We start from the raw sequence: 22,979 nt of genomic DNA on the forward strand, positions 1-22,979 counted from the left end.
GGCCGAAGGGATGCGAGTTGCTTCATGACACTGCTGTTGGTATCCACGCTTGCCGCTTCCACATATGCAAAGACATGTAATCTGCTTATTGCAGTCCTTTTACGATTTCAGTGTACGGGGCTATTTCTTCAAATATATTATAGACATTGGACCGAAGTAAGGTTGTGAAATCCTGTACTGCGGTTAGAGGCTAGCCCAGTAAATCAAACTCCAACTTTCGTAGGAGTATTACAGTTTACCAATCGGAGAGTGATCTTAATTGCTTTAGGGGTGATTGAAGTGAGATAAATTTGTGAAGTCGATACACCTGCGAATCCGTATTTGTCAGCTTCACTCTGGCTCTGTCAGTGAACCATTGAGAAAATGAGTTTACACGGTGTGCAAAACCACAATGATCGTTCAGTATCGACGAAAAACTTAAAATTGATGATTACACTTCAGTCCGTGCTGTGTTACAGAGTTTTTTCAGTTTAAACAGTTGTCACGTAATAAGTTTTCTGAGGTTGCATTTTAGACAATCGTCATTAAGCTGGTGTCATTACGCACTCATTAAGCACTTCTTAATTTGAGTCGCTTCAGAGCAAATGCAATGAGGCAAAACTTTGAAGCCCCATTTAATCCATTTTTTTGAAGCGAAAAGAATGAAGCTTCAATGTACCGAGTTTCGAGAGTTGTGGAAGGGCTTTACTACCGTTTATATAACCAGCATGACACTTGGGAAAAAGAATTGGTTTTATTGAGTTGTGTTTATAAGGAAGTGAATATGTTTGTTTTTAAATAAGGCCTAAAGATTTAGTTTATATTGTCAGCAAAAATGCGGCAACCATAAAAAGCTACTGCTCTAAATATCCTGGATTCGATTATAAGGGTGAGCAAAACAAAATTGAGGTTGCCAATAAACAGGATGCACTCCGGTGTGGCTTGTTTGGCAGAGTCTTAAAATACGATAGACTGCTTGCCGGGAGCTCAGACATCTCAGTTTGCTAAATACCTCTCATATGTTCCGTTTTTTCAGCAATACTTCTGAGAGCAAATTGAGCGTGCTGACACCTATGGCAACTAACAACAACAGAAATGCACCTTGCAAGTCAACTAAAACAAGAGGGTTTACAGCGTCGTCTTTCATGTTTTTGCACAGGGCGTAGTTTCCGAGGCGCCATTCTATTTCCTTCTGATAGACGTTGCACTCGTTCACTGTGATGATGCTGCAATAAAGAGGAACAAATATACATCGACAGTGTCAGAGGAGCCTTACCGTTAAAGGCGAAAAAAATCACTTCTTCTCCTTTACTGCAAGTTGTGTACAACCAGCTGTAATAATAAACAAGAGTGGTTGTGCAATCTGACTGTGTTTTTGCGCGAGGTATTGCAAATACAGCTGCAACTGGAGATATTGTATAGAAGCGCACGCTCAAAGCCACGATATGCGAACTCGAGCTGCCAAAAAGCCCAGTCCAGAGAGACCTCAGAACTGATTTCCGTGCAGCTAAAAAGTCACTAGTGCACTATCCTATCTTGCGTTTTCTAAGTCCTCCTCCATGAAAACGAATTGCTTATTGAGGATGCGGCTGTTTTTTTCATTTAAAAAAAAATCGCTGTGTATGATTTAAAAAGGGGTATCTTTTATTTGAAATTCATATGGGCTTTATGCTGCACAAAAAAAAGAGAGGACGGAGCCCAGTGGCAGATTCATATTCTACAATATACCTGTCTCACCTACCACGCAGCTAACTTTAATGTTAGTCCTCAACATGGGAAAACATTAACTTTAGTACTCAACATCAGAAACGGAAGGACACAGGTTTTGTATAGCTGAAGCTTTTTTGAAGTAGGAAGGAAAGAACAGATACGTAAGACAGTGAAGCGGTGCCGAATTTCATGAATTTCCTTTGGCGTGCTCGTTTTGTTGCAAGCACCGCGCAAGCGTGAAATGTAGAAGCGAAAGCATTCTGCTCCCGACAAGAAAAAAAAATTTTCACACCGGCGTCTGCATGGATTTACATGAACTTATGATTAATCACCCGTAAAATTATAAAATAAACACGTATTGCATACTACTTGTTCAGCTTCCTTTTAAACCCTTTTGGCAGCGTCTTTCGGATGCCCATCACGATGTGTATCATTCCACCGTTGCCCTCAGAGACGTGGTGCTGACACCTGCCAGTTGTTGCGAAGATGTCGGCGATGTGCGATTTGAAGGTCACGTCTGGCGCCACCAGAACCCTTTTCTTTTGCAAGACCTCTTCCTTGAGCCAAGACAGGACTGGACCCGAGTGGTACACGCCCACGACCTCTTTCTCGCGGCCGCTGAGCTTTCTGAATGTTTCTCCGACGGGGTACTGCACATTAGAAAGCACGTCATGCCATTCGTATGAATGTTTCTGCTTTGTGCACATCTACCGGGCTGTCGCGAGGGTCTAGAGTCTCAGGTGCAACAGATTACTCGGTGTTTGATGGTCGCTAGATCTGAGGGTTCGAGACTAGACGCAGGGGCAGATTTTCGATTTCGCAATGCTTGCAACAACGCACATGCAATTTTTTTTCTTTTGTATTCTCTGGCCGGTTAAAAGGTGTTTGAGAGTCCAGCGTCGCATGGATGTGTGCGTGTGACGAAGATCGGAAGTTCTCTCTTTGACTGTTGTGGATGTTCGAGATGAGAGTCTTGACAGACTCCATTGACAAATTAGCTTGTGGGTTGCTTAACGCTAAGAGCACCGTGAAGTACACAAAGAACACTACTGTCTACGGTTCAATGCGCTAAAATGTGTTCTGTTAGTTCAAATGAAAAACACGTGGAGAATTTTTTACTTCGCCACAGTCAAATGACTAGGCGCTTATGCATTCTTGGCCTCTGCAAGCATTATTTTATTTGAAAGTCTGAGGATAAAAATTATAAAAAAATAAGCGCAGCATACCAAGAAATTATGAAGGAAAGTTTACATGACAAGTTATTAATGAAACTTACAAAAGTCGCACAGAGTAAGGTGTGGCGTTAAATGCTTCGTTGACGAGGAGCGAAGAAGGGACAGCGGCGGATATTCGAAAAACGTGTACGCCGTGGGGTGCTGGTAGATTCGTCGTGCCGGCAGAAGCGGATATTCTCCATTCCAACTAGAAAGTCGAAGGCGTGTTGATATACTAGCTGAACGTGCAATACCGCGCTGCTAGCATTGGTGCTGGCTCATAAAGCGGCGAATCGCAGTGGCCAAATTAGTTGGCAACAGAGAGGATAATCCAAGTACCTCAACGTTCTCGACACAAACAGGCCAAACAGGCTAAACATGCTCGAAAAGAGACCTGAAGTCAAGTAGATAAACGTCCGTTAAACAGAAAGGCAAAGCCAAGTAGATATTTGCGTGTCAGCTTGGCTCGTCGCGTGCTTAAAATGTCTGATACGCTCGAGCCATCGCTACCCACCCCGCGGCATATATGCGAAAGACCGACTTTACCTGCCGGAAACGCCGCTAATTCCCACCATCTTTCGCTGGTTAATGCGCTAAGCCGATGAGTTTAGTTCTACTGTTTTCATTTTATTCCGCAACGTGCCAGGGTGTGTAGTCTAGAGTAAATAAAACAAGGCTTTCGATTTAAAGCAACTTCCATTGGAGCACTCATTTGTGTCCGAAGCAAAATAACTCAGACAATGTGACTCACTTTTTTATGATCGTGGCATTCAGTTTAGGGCCATATTTATTCAAGAACTTGATTCAACAAAAAAAAAACCCACCCTGCCTTTTCCTGACGCGTGATGAAAGTTGAAGTCGTCTGCGAGGGAGGTGGAACTGCGCTCTAATGAGGCGGCTGAGAACCCACTTCACTGCTATTACTTTGAGTCGACTTAGCACTGAAGATTGCAGTTTGGTTGGCTTAATATTAAGAGTGACGTTTATCGGCCGACTTCTGAGAGCACCATTCTATCTTCGTCACCTTTGGCCTTGCATTTCCTCCTTTATATACAGGGGGAAAAAGCTCGAACTGGGGGCCAAAACTTCATCATGACGTCACAATTGCTTTTTTATTTTCAAACTCACCTTCACTCCCAGGTGGCGCCACGAAACTCAAACCACTCTCCGTTGTTCGCTGGTACCATATGACCCTTATGAAATATAGTTTACAGACCTCGCCACAGAAGCAGGACACCAGAGCAAAGGAACCCGGGTCTTTGGCATGCAACATAAATGGATAAAAGAAATGGATGCAACGTGAACAGCACTTCCTGGACGTTATGGAGGCCCTTAGTGGGAGGCAAGTATTTGAGGCAGGCTAGCTAAAAGATTTGTGTTATATCTACGCAGGTAGTGTGCATGTTTAAGTGGGTGTGGCCGTCAGGAGGACATGAATGGCTCGGGAAAAAAATACTCAGGCGGAAGTGTTTGCCTGCCCGTTCCCCATCACTCTTTGAAGGCCAGACACGCACACCAAGTACTTGATTGTAGGAGGTGGGTGCGTTTTACGAGGATGCTCGCCGCAAGTGGAATGATCCTGCTTGCGGCGCAATTTCTGAAGACTGCCTGTGAATCCGTAAGGTTGCCATCAGAGGCAGGGATGGTAGTCGCCGTAACAACAGCGACTTCTTCGCCCACTGCCGGGTTGTTGCAACGGGTGGTGAGACTGTTCACCGTAAGCATATGTTCACTAATAGCTGCAGTTGTTTCGAGGGCACGGTCTATTACAATAGGATCAACATAAAATGTGCCAGCGAGACAGGGGCTTAAAATTTTTATCCTATTGTATAAAATGTTTAGAGAGTAATAAAGCTGCTACTATAAATCTCAAAATGTAGTTTAGTTGAGTGCGCGCGTACTGCCGACGCTCCCGCTATTTATTTGCTCTATCAGCGGGTTCTAAACCGCTACGAAAACGACGTACTGAAGAGCAACATACAACACGTAAACAAAACAATATTTTATTTCAACAAAAATGCCTTTGGCTGTTCACTGAAATCGAACATTTACTCCGTCGCGTTCCTCGGATAGCTCTCCAGAAGCTTGTCGATATCTTGAAGACAGTCAGCCAGATCATCTTCAGAGAGGGTCCTCAACTTGTCCTCTATCGCCTTGCACTTAGAGTGGATGGCGTCGCTTTCACCGCTCGACTCAACGTCGTTGTGCCGCTCGGCCATCGCTCGCAAATTATCGGACAGCTCCCTTACCATTTCTTTGAGCTCTTCGTCATTCCGGCAAACAGCTGCAAGACAATTTTAGAAGAACGGGTTCATTTTCAGCCAATAGCAAACCGTTTCTTTTTTTTTCTTGATACCTTCAGCATAAAATTGTGAAGTCATTATTTACAAAGCTTTGCTATTCGTGCTACCCTATAAAAAATGCTAAATTGCACAGTTAGTCGCATTGCTACCGAGTGCGTTTCCCCTTCTTATTGAGGGAGAACAAAAATGGCTGCACTTTTTATTTAATTTCAGCCTCAAATGATATAGATATCTACTCTTTCATACCAATTGAGCAGCTATTGCATAATCTAAAAACAAAGTAACGATGACTGACGGCACTAGGTCCTTGTGTTTGGTCGTATCGTTCACACTTCAGTATTTTCATTTCCCTGTCACATAAAATTGCGCACACTCTACATGCCGAGCGAGTGAGAGGGTTTATTGACGAGAAAGACAGAAAAGTTACGCCGAAATCATTAAATGAGTTTATGCGTATCTACAATGCATGCGTCTTTATGAGTTACCGCGTCCACGGGTTAGTAGACACTTTTAACACAGCGCCTACTGCTACCACTTCCCGCATACCACGCCCAGCCACTGCGCACGCGTTGGTTGGTCCCGACAAAGAAGGCGTGCGCACTGTAGAAGGAAACGTGGCGCGCCCTCAGGACGATCCGCGTGTGTGCAGTGGCGAACTATGTAATGTAATGTTTGGTTTATGGTTTATGGGGGTTAACGTCCCAAAGCGACTAAGGCTATGAGAGACGCCGTAGTGGAGGGCTCCGGAAATTTCGACCACCTGGGGTTCTTTAACGTGCACTGACATCGCACAGTACACGGGCCTCTAGAATTTCTCCTCCAAAGAAATTCTAGCCGCCGCGGCCGGGATCGAACCCGCGTCTTTCGGGTCAGCAGCCGAGCACCATAACCACTGGGCCACCGCGGCGGCTATGTAATGTAATGTAATGTCCCAGACAGGGTCTTTAAGGGTACAATGGAGGATGATGATGATGATGATGATGAAACGAGGTAGTTTCCGCTCTATTAAAAGTATGTATTACCCTGGGCAGGGGCACCCAGAATTGCCATCAAAGTTGATGGCAACGTTATTGTCGGGGTGTTAGTACCTTAGTGTCACTAACAGCAGACGGTTAGTGAAGTAAGTATCCTCGGCAACAGGTAAGTATGCGGTTAGCTCAGATTTTGTAATAAAGTCCGACGCTTCTCCAACCAAAACATTTTAATTTTAAACCCAACGTTTGTAAGCCGCCTCGGTTCCTTCTCCAGGCATGACTGGAGACTTTCGCTAGCGTCTTGAATTAGGCATGGTGGGTTAGCAAGAGGATCCATACTGAAAGTGATGATGAGGAGGGTGCGAGGGGGGGGGGAAGGGGAAGCGGGGGGCATGGAGCCGTTGACTCTGGAGGTTAAGGTTATACGTACTGTTACCACGCTGTACGGTGATGGTCAATCACGCCTTTTCTTCTCTGGCCTGACGAACGAAGTCCCTGCGTGTACACACAGGGGGCAGATCTCCCTTTCTGCGGTTGGCAATGTTTGGGGTCGTTGGGATATGCCAAGGTTTGGGTAGGAGCCTTTTCGGTAACCTGTCCCGTTCCGTGGACGGTGATTTTGTCAAGAGTTGATTCTATGCTTGGAGTTTTCGGAATGTTCCGCTAGAGATTGTCTTCGGAATGTCCAGAAAACTCAGACCATAGAATCAACTTCGACGAAATCACCATCCTCGGAAAGGAAACAAATTATAAAACAAGGCTCTTGCACAAATCTCGGCACATGAAAACGACATCCAACAACGTCAACAGCACAACAGAAAACCTGCCCCTTAAATACGCGCAGGGACTTCGCTCGCTCTTTCGCGTTCGCCCATCAATGCACAGCCCGGCAATGTGACAACGTGACGCACAGCCTCAACCCTAAGAGTCAGTCCTTAATTCCCCCCCCCCCTGCCCCACACAATTCGCATCACCGCATTTCTTTTACAGGCCTCCTGCTCCCTCCCCATGCATACCTAAAGACACCAGCCACGGGCCTCAATCGCCCCTGAAGAAGGAACCGAGCCAGCTTCCAATTGTTTCGATAAACTTAAAAAGTTTTGGTTAGACACGTGTCGAAGTTCATTTTAAGGTATCAAACGCAACCAGAGAGCCAATTCTGTCGAAAGGTTGTTGTCACTGCAGATTTTAGTAGAATCTATATATAGCAACTTAATACTCGAATAAGTAATCATCGGTTAATATAAAACTGTTCGGGATTATCTTAGTTTCTTTCGCGCTTGCGTACGCGTACTGATTAAGCCTTCACACATGTGGGTGCAGCCGCTCAATATGAGTACATTGTTTTGCATTCAGAAAACCTCTGGAGTACCTTCAGTGAGGGTGGTGATTTCTCGGGTAACCCCAAAGCCGAGGCATGTGTTAGCTCCAATGGTTACGGCTCCGCTGGCTTCGATGCTGTACTTGGTGCTGGGCGAAAGCCCACTGATGGTGTAGGCCAGTTGTGTGCCATGTGCGACGTAGTTCACACAAGAGCCGCGCGGCGACTGAAGGGCACAAACATGAAGACGAACGTCCACATCGATGGGCACCTTCCAAGTAGCTCTGACTTCCCTCAGTGAGACCGCCTCTACTTCGAAGCCATCGAGCCTGGGGACTGAAAAGCGATGAAGATAAGGTGAACGTTTAGATTTTGTTCCCGCACTGATATTAGTAGTTCATGGCTAATTTAGAGCCTAATTTCTGTTAATTTTCTTAATGGAAAATTTTGTCATTTTTATTGTGCATTAAAAACGTAAAATAAATTTTCGTGCGATTTATTTTCCTTTTTCTTTTTTTTTCGTATCTACAACATCCAAACAGATGCAGTTAAAATTATTGTAGTGGCTTCCATACGCTCTACATCTACTTTAGACTAGTCAAACTCGTTGCTTATTGCCCTTAAATTTTTTTTAGGTTAGCTATTTTGCAACCGTTCGCCGTGTGTTTTGCACGCGTAGTTGCACCGTACTCAACAGTTTTTTTTAGTCATCTCTCGCTTTACGATAAATACGTATCTTTACGCTATGGCTGTATCATTCAGCAGTATTCTGTCCATCACATTAGTGGGCAAAGCGCTAAATAATCAGCCGCAGTAAATGGTTGTTTCACTCCTTTCAAACTTGTTCGTCATTTAATGCAACAAACACTGTAGAGTCAACGTGAATTGCAAGCCGCTGTAAGAGCCGACTAGCACATTATTCTTAAGTATGTTTTTGCAACGCTATTTTATTTTTTATTTTTCTCTGTGCCAACTGAAGCTCTGATGGAATACTTTGTTAAATATTTTTTATTGAATGCATTTTTCAGCTTCTCTCAAAAATAAAACTGTCATAGTGTGATCCATAACTTGCTGAATATTGAAATGCATATATCTTGATTTTATTATCAGCGAGCTCGTAAAAACTTCCTAGGAGCAACTTGTTTGTTTCCAAACGACTTCTGGCACCCGAGCCTGAAGAAAATGTCTCTTTTTTACTCCTGAAATAAAAGGCCAACCGCAATCCGATTCATCCGACTAAGAAAATTACTGCATATTTCTGCCAAAAACAAATTCGACAGTTTCAGCTGAATAATAGTGGCAGGAAAATAAATTGCAAAGTTTAGCTTGCCTTCGGGGAAGGATGCAACCGATGTGTTGACAAGTGCGCTGGAATATTTCGTGTTGCCCTTCCAGAGGTACGCCTCAATGGAAAGCGTGTACTGGCGCAGTACTGGATCCAACTTGAAAGTGTGTTCTTTGTCTTCCTTGTCGACGGTTCTCGTTATGCAACTGTGGCCATCCGCACAGAGATTTAACAAGAAACCGGTGATGCCTTCAACAGTGTAGTTCCAAGAAGCAATGATAAAGCTGTCACAAGTTGCCCTCACGGAGACGTTGCCAAGCGGAGCTGCAAATATGACAAACCAAACATTTTGAAATTTCATATGCTGATTAACAATGAACGAAAAACCTAATTTCTTGTTTTCTGTTGCTTGTCTTGTTTTCTCTCCTTTTGGCACTGTTATTAATGTCTAAAAAGCCCATGCCCACTACAAGCCCTCGAAAACAATGTTTCTGCTATATTGGTTCTCATCTTTACACTTAGCGGTTTTCTTTCAGGAATGGTTACTACTACAACCGTGCTTAGAAAACTGGTCCGAAAAGCCATCCACGCAGTCCTCAAATAGTCCTTATAAGTTTGCTTGCCATATGCGATGGCCATTGAAAGCTATTGCAACCCTTATTACGATCGAGTCATTCAACGTTTATCTCGGCAAAGTGCCCTATCAAATCCATAATTTTTCGTTTTTTAGGCGTGCCCTGAAAAAGCTTGCCAATACATTAAAATACAATTTGTAGTTTCATTTGTGTATGTCAATCAACACTTACCTGCATGTATTATTTACCTAAACATAACTAAACAAACATCCTAAACCTACCTAAACATCCTACCTAAACAAACATCGATAACAAAAACTGCTATGAGTGTGAAAACCCACCAGTCGAATAAATATGTATTATTTGAAAGTCAAGGAACACATACCCGGAGGACAGACTGCTTTCCTCTTTGTTTGTGTTTTTCATCTTTCCTGTCTGTTTGAAAAAAAAGCTCTAGCCAGTATGATTTGTGAGGCTTTCCAATTAGCCTATGCCTTTGCCTTAGTAACTCTACAATAAAGTGGTGACGAGGAGGCGCGGCTACGGCCGCTTATCCGTTTTTCTCAGCGAGCGTCCGCTCCGGCGGACGCGGTTGTTGCGACGCGTGTCTTTCCTTTTCTTTCACTCTTTCCTCTTATCTTTTAACTCTCCTCTATCTGCACGTGGCAGCGGTGGTGGCTCAGCTTGAGCCAGTTGGCAGGCCCGTGCACTTTCCTCTTCATCTTTCTCTCAGTCGCAACAACAGCAACAACAACAACTATACAACAAGTCGGCAGCCTTTGAATGCACCATTACGGAGTGGCTATTCATACGAAGTTGACAAAGAGGCCCAGCAGTTACGCGCACCCAGAATAAAAGCACGGAAAATGTGTACCTGAGGAGCTACGTAGTGTCAGTTCGTCACAGTGTCTGTTGTCTGGTGCGTGTACGCTTCTCGTCCTTCGGATTTTAAAAAAAATCGCTAGCCAGTTAACGGCGCTACCACATAGTGTCTGTTCAACCACCATCGCTCTAGTTTTCTCTTTTTGAAACATGCGTAAATTCATGTTGCTTCCTTCAGGGCTTTCCTTGCAGACTCTACCTTAATGTGCCCAGCCAATAGGACAGCTTACGCGGCAAGTAAACAGTCACGTGTGACAACTCACGGAGCTGCACTGTTGTAGCAGAAACGTTGGAGGCCGGACCGAATGACAGCTCCTTGTTTTCCTCAGTGGCGCTTCGAACGTGGATGTTGTATGTTGTCTCAGGGGTGAGGCCTCGAAGGATATGTGACCTTTCGTCTGTGTACGCGTGGACACAAGCTCCTCCGTCGGTGGGGCACGCATCGATGTCGAAGTGGGAGACTGAGAAGTTTGCGGCTGGTTCCCAAATCAACTGGATAGATGTGGATTCCACCGAAATCACTTGAAGGTGCTCAACAGCTGGAACTGGAGTTGTAAACAAAAAAGCAAAGAGTCAAAATTATGAAATAATGATGCTCATCAGTATTGCGACATCTGCAGTACCTAGAAATGCAAACTATGCATATATGTCTATCACGCCAACACTTGTGTAATGCGTGAATAATTCGTTAAATTGGCACATTTTTCGCTTGTTCAAAAAGAGCGAAATTTACACTGCCCGCAGTTAAGATTGCATCATTCCCCCTTTAAAGGTGGCTACAGGTTACCTTTACTTCATCAATAAGTGCTTATACAAGAACTTATGTTACATTACAATTTACCTATTTTGGTATATACAAAAATTATTCACTTTACTATTATGTTACATATAGTCATCATTATCTCGAGATTACAGAAAAACGCTTGCTCTGAGAACACTTTCGGAAGCCTGTGTCAAACAAAAAGTTATTTTTGTCGTTTCCTCAACTCCGTTGATTTCCGAGGGAGTATAAAGTTCGTTGAAAGTCCCTCGGCCGTAGGGTCTAATTTAAGTGGTATAACTGGCACTTTGTGCACCAACGAAGCTTTGGACACCTTCGAATATTAAGATCGAGAGCTGGGCTCTTTTCAGAAATGCAGAGATTCGGTGGGCCCATAAACGCCAAACTAGGAGGCGCATGAAAAGAAGGCTCTGCGGCGTGCAGGCGTTAAACCCAGCTTTGCACATTTATTTCAGTTTTTGACTTTTTTTCTGCCTGAAAATCAATTCCATGAATTTATCGCTACACACTCGTAAGAAAGCACGGCCGAAATTTCTGGTTTTATTTATTGGAATTAATTTAATAGTGCACAGCACGCGCTTCTCAGCATGTGAATCAGATTTTGCTTTCAGAACTCAGCCTTTATAGTACTCCTTTACTGCATGGTATAAATGTAGTCGACATACTTTTTTAAATCTCTTGCAAGCATGGTTAACTTTGATTCATTAGAAGCTAAATCCGCCGCCGCGGTGGCTCAGTGGTTATGGTGCTCGGCTGCTGACCCAAAAGACGTGGGTTCGATACCGGCCGCGGCAGCTGGAATTTCTTTGGAGGAGAAATTCTAGAGGCCCATGTACTGTGCGATGTCAGTGCACGTTAAAGAACCCCAGGTGGCCGAAATTTCCCGAGCCCACCACTACGGCGTCTCTCATAGCCTTAGTCGCTTTGGGACGTGAAACCCCATAAACCAAACCTAAACCAAACCAGAAGCTAAATCCCTAAGATTAAACCCCCATAAACCGTAAACCATAATCATCAGAAGCTTAGGAAATTTACTGCTAATAATAAAAGCAGCAAGCTCAACTGGATACCGCATGGCAACGACAGTGCTGCATAGTGACCAAATGGAGCTGAGAATACACTTTACTCGAAGAACTGCAAAGTTTAAGTTTGGACATAACTTGGTTAGAGTGTGACAGGGTAAAAAATTAAAGGACCATTTAAGCTTTCTTACGTCGTTTTAAGTTTCGTTGCCTCATCTGCCACTTAGTAATCTAATTACTCATTTCATATGTCAATTGTTTCGTTGACGAATTCTTACTGATAGAGCAGTTAGTTCCTAATACTCAATTAAATTATCATTAATGAAGTATTGAATTATTATTTCCTATTATTCAATAATTACTCATCAATCTATTCGTTTTAGCAAATATTGCTGAATTAATTTCTTGCTATTTGATTGTTTATTTAGTTTTGGAATAAATACTACCAATTAATCTATTTCGTTAATTATTCGGAATATATATGTGACCATTCTGTGTTCAAATAAGCTTTAACTAACCTTATAGTAACATACTATAAGGAATTCTTGCGCACTGTCATTTGTTTATTCTTTTCGGCTCACATGGTGGTTCAAATAAATCTGGTCTGTTTTTTTTTTCTTCACAAATTCTGCTGTTTAAATTCTGCTGTTTAAGGGCATGAAAGAATATGTGCACCAGTTCTGTCAAACAAAAAAATTGTTTCATGTCTTTTTCTTTTGCGTGGTACACTTTACTTTTATTCTTTGCTAATAATTTTGGGTTCATGGCTGTTAATTTGTTTCTTTGTATTTGCTGCAACCTACTCATTTGAGCGATACATATTTTTGTTCACATTTTGTGTTACTGGTGACTGCTGTTCTTTTTTTAATTTTGTCGACCCCACTCCCCTTTGTAATGCCCACGGGCCCTAAGGGTAGTGAAATAAATAATTGAACTAATAAATAAAGGGAATCAGTTGCCTCACCATTTAATTATTTTTTAGTATTTAGGCCATTTAGACTTTCAATTCAATCATAATTTATCATTACAATTACTCTCTTACTGGATGATAGACACTTGATGCGGACACGCTCTGTCCACAGGGCGTGGTGACACATCCCGCCGACGCCACTCATGAGGCAAGAAATGCCTCACCCGCCCAGTGGTACAGATTTTTTCATGCAGCAGTGTGCTAAATATCCTCTGAAGTTCGTGAGCAGTGCTGTTATTCTTGGTCTTCTATAAGCTCCTGTAATTAGAGTTTATGCAGTTTTATGACAACAGGCGCGATCGTCAGACTGAAAGAGAGAAAGAGTTTCTAATGTCTATTAAAGCTTCCTATAGAATAGCTCGAACACGCTAGTATGACAAGGCCAGTTGTGGCAGAATATGGCAACTAAATCGGACCAAAAAGTAAAAAAGAGGAGGAAGTATACTTACAAAATGAAATCTGAGTACCCTAATATTGTGAGCTATCAGGGATAAAGCAATCTCACCATAGGTGTTTGGTGCTGATGAGTGAACAGACAACCCATAAAACATGCCCGAAAAATAATAAAACAGCCCTAATTATTTAATTCAATTACACATTTCAACCGTTCACAAAAAAACTCGAACAAAATCTCGACACTTATTCCTAGCAGTACAACGCTTTCGAATTGCTTTTGCTGGCTTCAAAAAAAAGAAACGTTTTAATGATGAATCTCAGAGAACTGCATAAAGTTCTTGAATGTCGAAAATATATGCGAGGTGCGTTGTGAAATTCCTTTTGGCTGCTGATTTTCGGCACTTTAATTTGCCTGTATAATCGTCTACCTGTTTTGCAAATGTTAGCAGACAACATGAGTTAACTCCGACACCGTTTGTACCACACTATAACTTTCTATAGCGCTGCAATATTCTCAAAACACTTCACTTCACGCTACCTATAGGGGCGATGGATTTATATACCTGGCCCATGTTAATCTGTGGAGGAACTTTCTTACCTTGTGCTGTCGTAAAATGTATTTTCTCTGGTTTTCCATTTGTCCTGTTGCCGTGTGCTTCAATGAAGGCAACGACTTGAACCTCGTAAGTTGCTCCGGCTGTCAGATGTTGTAGGTTCTTGCTTGTCGTAAGACCCTCAGCAGACTCACACCGCGGCCTTTCGCTAACTAAGCATACTGTAATCTTATAGCCAGTTAGGGGTCCAGTGGCATTTTCCCACTGAATTGTGGCCCGGTTCCCTCCGTGGACTATGGCCTCGAGTCCAAATATGCGCAAAGCTGCAGCGAAAGTTGGTAGTAGAATTAATTAGTGCACTATATTTTACTTGACAAAGTGGAACTACTCACAGTTTTCAGAACAAGTGAAATCGTGCGATGAGCTAAATTTCACAAAGTTTGTGGAGGGCCTGCAGTTCGCGAAAACTTGATCCCGTGTATGGTGAAAGAGATCAAAATCTTCGTAAAAAATTTTTAACTACGTCTATGCTGAATAATGCAGATACAGTGCTTATTTCGCTGTGGCAACATTCTTACTGTTATTCACACATTGTTACATATAGTGTCGAGCTCTATATGTAACAGGAGATTCACTGACACAATATTGTTTTACAAACTCCCGCACTTGTTCTAAAACGTTAAGATGCAAAATATTTTAAATATATATTAGTACCCAGAAATGTGCCATTTAAAGTCTGTTCATGACCCTAATCGAGGCCCCTGGAAAAAATTCCACCGTAATGTCTTTGCACGCAGTTTTGAACTTTGTCTTCATCTAAGTGCACCTGTGGAGGCTGGGTACGGAACGTGTGACAACCTGTTCTGTTCAGCGGGACCTATCATTAGAAAAGGCACGAAGCGAACAAAGCTCCCACAACTAGATAAAATAACAATCTGGCACTGAACCAGCCTATAAGGTACAATGAAATAAAACTTGTTTAGATGTTGTCTTTTGGAAATACAGGCATAGTTTCAATGCAGCATTTATTATTTACAGCATTATGCGGAACTCTCATAAAGTAGCGAAGCTTCCAGTAAACGCATTTCAAGCGTCTCAAAGTTATTAAATTTAACTTTGAATTTCGCAGCGTAAATTGTTAGTATGGGAGAGAGGAAGTAAAAATTGTGCTTGTTAGCCTACAAAAAATTGCACATAAGCATTCTGGGGGTTAATGGGAGAAAGGCGGGGGGGGGGGGGGGGGGGCTGTCAGCTGAAGGAGACGACGCTGGCCTGCTATTCCGCACGGCCGATATTGAAAGAGAAGGAAAGGAAAATGTCGAGTGAGAATGGAAAGTGAAGATGTGACAACGTACTCAAATGTACCACTCACAAACTAGCTGTACACTCGGTTGACACACAGTCTATGAATTGCGCACGTACACAGGCGCTCATTGCTTACACAATTTTGACAGACTGGCTTCGATGGACGCAGTCAATCCAATTTTACTTGTATAGCGGGTTGGTTTTCCGGACGTTATACTGAGATTGTATGCATGTAAAGTAGGAAATAACTTGTATATTATTTCAATGGGTAGCAATGCGTGAGAGAGAAAGAATTTTCATTATACTGTCATCATCATTTAGGAAGCACTGAATCTTAACAACCGGGGTCAGTCATCATAGCCCTTTAATTAGGGACCAAATGTGTAATGTCCTCCTAGCAACAATCGCAAGTGCTGGAGTATGTTATGGACTGTCCAATTTCGAAACAGATTTCTGACGTTTGTAATGACTGAAATCACAGCTAGTGACAGTCGCATGCAATGGTCTGAACAACTACCTGCTCTCAATCAAGCCAGTAAGTCCAGTTACACACCAATTCAGGAACACCGTACGGCGTCAAGTTGCTCAGTTCTGCCGGAAAGAAGAAGCAGCTGACATTTTTTAAGTGCGGTTGTGATTCTCGTTTCTAAAAAGCGTTCGAAATCTCCACCAGAAACTGCAGGCAGTGATCCAAATCGGAAAGGCAAACTTAGGATGCCTGCAGTTGTAGTAACTGAGACGGAAGTGTAAAAAATACGATTGGCTCAATGTTAAAATATCGAGCATTAAAATTGGCAATTCACCATCGTGGTGAATTGCCGGTCGTGGTCGTTATCATAATCTTAACAAAAACCAAAACAAATTTTCTTTGACAGTTAGGTAATCATTTCTGACTTTCGTGATTGCGCTTTTACAAAAAAAATCTGAAACAACATTGCAGAACAACGTTTCTGGGGAGGATACACCATCTGATGTTTCTGGTAAATCCAGCCTGGTTTGGAATTTCGACGCTGTAACACATAGTCAGAATCACTCACCATTTTGGTCCATAGCGCATAAAAAGCAGTGTAAAGTTTATTTATGCTCTACAAATTCGACGGCAGAATCCAAGTAGGCCTTCTAAGCGCACACAGTCTTAAATTTTAAGTTAAGTAGCGTCCCGCAAATGAAAAGGCCCTCTCAGGTTAATTTTAAATGCCTACTTTGGACCGCCATTGAAGATTCGGAGCGAAGGAAGACTGCATCCAAAATGCAGCACATCACTTACGGTCATCGGAACTGTTGTCAGTATTTCTTCGGTAAAGTCGAAGCTCTTTTCCATCTGTTTTGTGCCCAACGGAAGCCTGTAAAAACGCAGAACGAAGAGGAAAATCAGTATGACGTCAAGGAAATATTAAACGTTCTTCATTCACTGCCCTCCCGATGACGACCTCCACTACATCCACCTTCTCGCACATTTTCTCACAACCACGACCTCAACAAAAACTAGGAGCGACGTAAATAAAGAGTACTTAAATCTTATGACCATGCCGACAATTGCGATTTAAGCATCGTAACCCCCTCTTTTACTTCCACGTATTTATGCCTGAAGTAGGTTGAGAGTTGTCTTTGATCGAGAGCAATCACGTAGCGGAACTTTGAAATTTCACGAAAAGAAGAAGCACTTGAAGTATTCGTCATCACCACCATCATTATCATGATCATCTCAGTTACATCAATTGCAGCCTAAAGGCCTTTTTCAGTGATCGCCTCAATTAACCCTACCCCGCATTCATTGCAACCAGTTCAATGCCATCCATGTCCTTAATGTTGTGTTCCAGCAATAATTTCTCATGTCCTTCATGTTTCAGTAGGATGCCAAAACTTGAGTTTTCGCCTTAACCTAATGTGCACTCTTTTCTCTTAGTTTCCCGTAACGCTTTCATCCCATAGCATATGGCTTCCTTTGCAGGTTGTTCTCAAGTCTTACCCACCAAGTTTCTGCCCCAAAGGTGAATACATTGTAGGAATTTGGGCAAGCTGATTTGGAACCAACATGACAGTTAGTGCATGCTGATTGCCATCTCTCGTGAAGAGTTTTGTGCGGGCGTTGATTTTCAAGTCCTTTTTATACATTTCGAATTTGATTTGGATGATATCGTAGCGTCTTCAAGCTGTAGCTACGGCTAAATGTTTCAGGAGTTTATGTAGTTCCGTAAAAAAAATTAACAAAAGCAATGCCACTTGACCCCCCGTAGCGCTATCGAAATCAGTTAAGCTTCGAAAAGTTTCCTGACTGTATGGATCGCCACAAATCATCCTTACTGGACAAGTTCGGGTGTGAAGCTGGAAAACCGAAATATTCGATGATTGAGAATTACAGCTATTCGAGCACTAAAGCTCGTTTATACTTTGCCATACGGCGGCGACCGCAAGCGAAATTCTCCATTACCGGAGTGCTCCCTCGTTCACATTTCTCGGCTACCACGTCGCCGCTTCGACTGTAAGCTCTCTGTTAAACGGGTTCTTTCGGACCTCGTAGTCTGTGTGTGGTCTGCTCGCGGCATGTACAGATATGGTTCGAAAACAATGCAAATCGACGAGGTCTACGTATCATTAGCGTACGCACGCTTACTTGCGCTACAAAGAGGCATTTTGCTGAACGTTGCGCTACTTGTCACACCCTCACCTTTAGCCCAGCGTCTACATGCAGAAACGTAACCTTAGGCTCCGCCTAGTGGCACCGCCTGGTTGCTAGAACGGGAAACGTTTTTTCAACAAACCGACACGCCGATGCTAGACCTATAAGGGCCAAAACCATCCATGGAAATAAACACTACAGGAAATTTATCGCGTATAAGTTTTGTTACCGGCAAGATGGAACGAGGCTAAAGACCGAGCCCTATTTTTTGCCAGTGAACATAATACAAAAGGCCATAACAACGGGACTTAAATCCGAAGCGTGGGGTCCTGCTTCAAAGGGCATCGTCATGAATGTCGCCAAGGGAACGCAACACCCTCCTTCTCATCCTCTAGAGAGCGGAAATTGGCGGATGTTTCTGGCGTGAGAAACTGGTACTGAACAAATTGCCCTTTCCGCTGGGTATCTCGGCGGAATCTCTGCCGCGGCGGTGAATTGCACTCGCTGACGCCGCCGAATGGTCAAGTGTGAAAGAGCCTTGGGAGAGAAGTGTGAGAAACTTTCTATTCATTTGAATGTTTCCATACATAGTCGACTGTTTGTTCACGGTAAGGCCTTCCTGTGTATTCTCTTTTACGGCCACATATTGTAATCTGCGCGCTAGCAAAGCGCCTAGAAAAGCGATTCTGTTGCGTCTAACCGGATCAGCCATAAAGATATAATCCAATGCGATTGGAGTCCATTAATTCTTGTGTTTGGAAACGGCAGTTTTTGCCTAGCACGAAGACGCCTCAATTATTTCGCGAGTAAAATTACTTTCTTACCTGCATTTATCTGGGATAGCGCGTTGAAGATTAATCCAGCTTCTAAATGTAGGCAAAAGTTGTACGTGCAAGGTACAGCTCTAACCGAAATAACGCCTGTTACTTTCGAGCGCTATCAGAATGCCCTCAGGTAATGTTCTGCTCACTGACAAGTTCGTATGACATAAGGAAATTTTCCATCACAAGATATTTTAGTAGCATCCTTGTATATTTGCGACGCTTAATTTCAGTGCAATCTAGTAAAAAATGGTTTGCGGTCTCTGTGATGAACTTTAAATGTTTAAAACACACTTTGTTACAGGTAACTTTCTTCTTTTTAACCGCAGCTTCATTTCCTTCTGATCGCCTAAAATTTTAGAACGACGAAAGAAATTCGTTTTGGAACCGCAGAGCCGATGTCTATAAAGTATGTCGTATTAAGAGGACGAGAAAAAGACTTACCGCTATGCCAGAATACGCCAAAAGGTATGCCCATAGAAATAAGAACAAAGTTGCTACTTTCTTCATTTTTTCAGAACAGCCACGTATAAAATGGTCGACGCAGCCTCAGACGTGCTCTTTTTGCCTTTCTCTGACATCGCGCCTTTATAGCATCCCACTAGGCAGCTGCGATCGCATCATCGCCAGTCAGAGATATCAGAGCGTAAGTTTTGTAACCCGCCGCTCTGTCTCGCGTATAGGGTGTCACGGCGAGACGACTCTGAGCAAGTCGTACGTGACGCAAAGGCCATGACGAAGAACAAGGTCGTCTGGAATCTCCCAAAACTTTCGAGTCGTCCCTGCGGTGCTCATCTCGTTACTCCATCCGTCTGGCGTCATTCCACTTGCCCAAGTCTTTCTCCTGACTTTGCAGGCAGCGTAAACGTGAAACCCTGCGTGGGCAACGGCCTGATAGAAGCCGCCGCAAAAGCACATTTTTCTTACGCGAAGACCACTCTGATAAAATTGGGGTTTCACTTGTAGCTGCTGCCTCTCTTGCCCCTGCATTAGGCTTGTTGCAAATACTCCTTACACAGCGACCTGTTTGCCGAACATGACGAGCTTTATTGGCGCCAGTCCGTCTCTAAAAAGAGCTGCGTGGCGGTGGCCAGAAGAACAGGCGAAGCATGTTCGCGTGGTTCGGGTGGACTGGCTATGACGTCAGTGTACGGCAGCAGGTAGTTGCCTCGCGACCTGATCAGCTGGACCTGTGATTGGTTCTATGCTTCGCCTTGTCATGCTGATTTCTTCGTGATTGTAGATCTAAACAAACGCAATGAAAAATGAAATTCCAGACAATAATCCTTCGCGAGAATTATTTGCTTTTTGCTATGACAAGAAAAAAAAAACTGGGGTGCGGGTAAGGAACAGCTGGTGATGATCAGGTAACAAGATATGTTTTCAAAGACAAGTTGTACTAAAGGAAAACTTTCCACCCCTTATACGCAATGACTCAGGACCCCAAGCGTACCAGTGTCCTAGAAGTACGGTAATGTTATTTTATTTTGTGAGAATAGGCAAGCTAAACAATTGAAAAATTAGAGACCAAGAGGCTCCATATAAGACGAAACAACCCATAGTGTGGCGGCAAATCTCATTATAAAATTCGAGCCTATTAAACTGAGAGTGGTCTTCGCTATACATCAATATAAGTTGAAGGCTTAAGGTGCATCAGGGCATAAATGAACTTCAGTTTTTATTATCATTTGCTACTTCATATGGTTTAATACAAGACACTGCAAGCTAAGTTTACAAGTTGTTCCGCTTGTAATGAAGTGAAGAGGTTATCAAATGCAGAAAAGATACGAATAAATCTGAACTAACGACATGTTCTTGTAGTTTACCGAAGAGTGCATGATATATTACGACACTCATGTGAAGCCGGAAATTCCTCGCTCCATCGGCGCAAAGCTGCTTTGCGCCGCTGAATTTTCCCTGAGAAGCATCCGACGGGGCAAACACCATGTCGGTAAGCTTCCACCGCAAGAGCGAACGTAAGAACACAGCGCATATCCTATAACCAGAAGAACATAGGAGGCCACTTGACGTTAAAGCTAAAGCGGGTTTGGAACTCCAAAATTCAGCTCTTTGACGCCGTGCGATCATCTGCTGAGTACCGGTGCAGCGCAACAGCGCCATGCCTTTGTAGCTGACTCGACGAAACCTGCTTCCTCGTCATTCCCGACAGGTGCAGAGCAACCAGATGCTGCGGAAGATATTTCAGAAGTGCGGATGCGTGATATACACCCGCACGAGAGTGAGGGAGCAATTTTTCATATCTTGATACCTCGATATACATTCGTAGCGACGGCGAGCCGTTATCTTTCGGTAGCCGGACATACGAACACTGCTGTGCGGCTGGCGGAGCAAGCGGTTTATTCCTTAAAAATATGGTACTATGGCGGTAAACTTCTCCACAACGTGGTAGCGGCAACTGATGCGAATAGCTCTATATTAAGGCGGAAGCCTTTAATGCCTCATTGTTGTAAGCAGGAGTTGTCGATAAAAATCTCACGCTTTAGAATTGGTCGAAACGGTCGTCACGTCACAGTGCGGTAATTTCAAACCATGCTAGTGACTATGCAACTAATTAAAGGGATCGTATAGTGATGCTCCAAGTAAGTGGGACTGAGTTTAGCTAATTGCTTAATTACCCAATTAGCCTCATTAACCCTTCTAGTCAGGCCAGACAAATAAATAAATCCGAGTAGGAAATTGGTCGAGTTCGGGAATCGAACCCCGGTCTGCGGAGTGCCAGACGATCATGCTAACCACTCCACCAGGCCAGCTTTTCTTTTTTTTTTTAAATGAACAAAGGCGCGTCTAGTGAATACGGTGTCTTCGTTCACTGCCATCTTCCTCCCTTCCCGTTACCGCGAGGTTTAGGTGTCCACCCAGATATGCGAGACGGATACATTTCCTTTCCTCAAAAACCAATTTACCAACGAGCAAGGCGTACAACCGAACGGGCGATGGCGTTCTATGGACTCCCTGGCAGCAATGCAAGACACTGTCGCATTACACTCTTAGAGGCGAAGCTTAACATCTTAACAAAACATCAGTAACGCAAGCAGCAACACCACGCTTAAGGCTTTCGCCTCACCGCACTTTAGGTCAACAATGTGTACCCCTGCATTTTTTAGCCAATCGCCTGAGGCCACATTGGATGAAGACGAATTTTTTATTGCGCAAGGGCATTTGTGACCAAAGAGCGTCATGCACAAGGTTTCTTCTGCTCAAGCTGGGGTGAAAGAGCCATTTTCCAAGCATTTCACCGTAAGAAGCCGAGCACTTAGCACGACAAAGCTTGTATCCATTGTTTCACCCGTGGGCCCCGGCAGCATTGTGGATCAAACCCCGCACCAACGGCATAAGAGGCAGAATCTCAAATGATTACGCCACCTATTCGATTCATCACGTTTATTTAGGTTAGAGGCTAGGCTTTTGTGCTTTTATGAGCAGTAGTTAAATAAGGTGCTAGTTGTAAGAAGTGAGACCTGTGCAGTTAGATTGCGTTTTGTGAATTTCGGAGGCTTCCGTCCTCGATAGTAGATTTTCGATGAGATATTGGCATATTCATAAGCCTGCCCTATCGAAGTTACATTTCCTAAGACTGGTACCTTGAGAGGATTTTTGAATTTAATGCTGTACAGTGCTTTACGGTGAGCTTCAAGTAAGACCACGAAATCCACTCTCCTTACTTTGGCTATGGCAGTTAGAAGGATGAGGGGGAGGGGGGTCACATAAGCTTGGCTGCGCCGTACGCGCCGGCGGTGTCTTGCCTTTTCGTGACGCTTACAGGCGGCGAGCGCGTCCACAGTGAAATGTATGCAACCGATCCCCTCCGGTGTGCTAAGTTTGCAGCGCGTATAGTTGCACCCGACGTTTAACGTAATTAGCAGCGCCCGCCTCGACTACCTGTACTGTTTTATTTTCTGCCTGCGAGCTTATAACAAACTCGCCGCAGCAGAAGACGACGATGATGAAGTTATATAACAGCAAAACGCATAGGTAGATTCGTGTACTATGAGTCCCGAATGAAACACTCAAACAGCGCCTAAGAACAACTGAAAATATTTTAGTGCGAAGCACTGCTCCAGACGTATCAACCCAGAGCAATAATCTTGTCAGCTTATCAGGTTTTGTGCTCTCGGAATAAGCCGGGTACGCTCGAGTTTAGTTAGTTCGGAGGAGCATCGCGCAAGCTGCAGCCAATCAGAGAAAGCTCAGATAAGTTTGAAATAGCGTCTCGTCAGCTATAACCAATGGCAGGAGAGCGTAGCGC

General features: G+C 43.6%; 2 protein-coding genes across 2 annotated transcripts; both read right to left on the reverse strand.

Moving 5' to 3' along the window:
• Positions 1-994: 994 nt before the first annotated feature.
• Positions 995-4,176, reverse strand: LOC149329801 (uncharacterized). Its single transcript, XM_089559306.1, has 3 exons — positions 4,120-4,176; positions 2,056-2,339; positions 995-1,205 (listed from the first exon to the last, which is right to left on the reverse strand). Exons 1-3 carry the CDS (start codon positions 4,174-4,176, stop codon positions 995-997), a joined length of 552 nt encoding a protein of 183 aa, XP_089415432.1.
• A 715-nt stretch (positions 4,177-4,891) lies between these two features.
• Positions 4,892-19,261, reverse strand: LOC149329802 (fibronectin-like). The gene is made up of 7 exons (XM_089559636.1): positions 19,157-19,261; positions 16,539-16,614; positions 14,011-14,289; positions 10,507-10,788; positions 8,832-9,110; positions 7,553-7,837; positions 4,892-5,187 (listed from the first exon to the last, which is right to left on the reverse strand). The coding sequence occupies exons 1-7, from the start codon at positions 19,220-19,222 to the stop codon at positions 4,952-4,954; spliced, it is 1,503 nt and encodes a 500-aa protein (XP_089415762.1). The 5' UTR covers positions 19,223-19,261; the 3' UTR covers positions 4,892-4,951.
• Between the last annotated feature and the right edge of the window lie 3,718 nt (positions 19,262-22,979).

The sequence above is a fragment of the Amblyomma mixtum genome, chromosome 9, assembly GCF_055824585.1.
Source record: "Amblyomma mixtum isolate Tamu chromosome 9, ASM5582458v1, whole genome shotgun sequence".
In the NCBI taxonomy this organism is placed as follows: domain Eukaryota; kingdom Metazoa; phylum Arthropoda; class Arachnida; order Ixodida; family Ixodidae; genus Amblyomma; species Amblyomma mixtum.

Coding starts and splice junctions, on each gene's coding strand:
- LOC149329801 (XM_089559306.1), bottom strand. CDS start 4,176: ATGTTGCATGCCAAAGACCCGGGTTCCTTTGCTCTGGTGTCCTGCTTC. Junction 2,340..4,119: donor TGTCCTGCTTCTGTGGCGAG/GTCTGTAAACTA, acceptor TCTAATGTGCAG/TACCCCGTCGGAGAAACATT. Junction 1,206..2,055: donor AAAAGGAAGCTGAACAAGTA/GTATGCAATACG, acceptor TCTTTATTGCAG/CATCATCACAGTGAACGAGT.
- LOC149329802 (XM_089559636.1), bottom strand. CDS start 19,222: ATGAAGAAAGTAGCAACTTTGTTCTTATTTCTATGGGCATACCTTTTG. Junction 14,290..16,538: donor TGACAACAGTTCCGATGACC/GTAAGTGATGTG, acceptor CTTTCGCTGCAG/CTTTGCGCATATTTGGACTC. Junction 5,188..7,552: donor AATCACCACCCTCACTGAAG/GTACTCCAGAGG, acceptor ATTGTCTTGCAG/CTGTTTGCCGGAATGACGAA.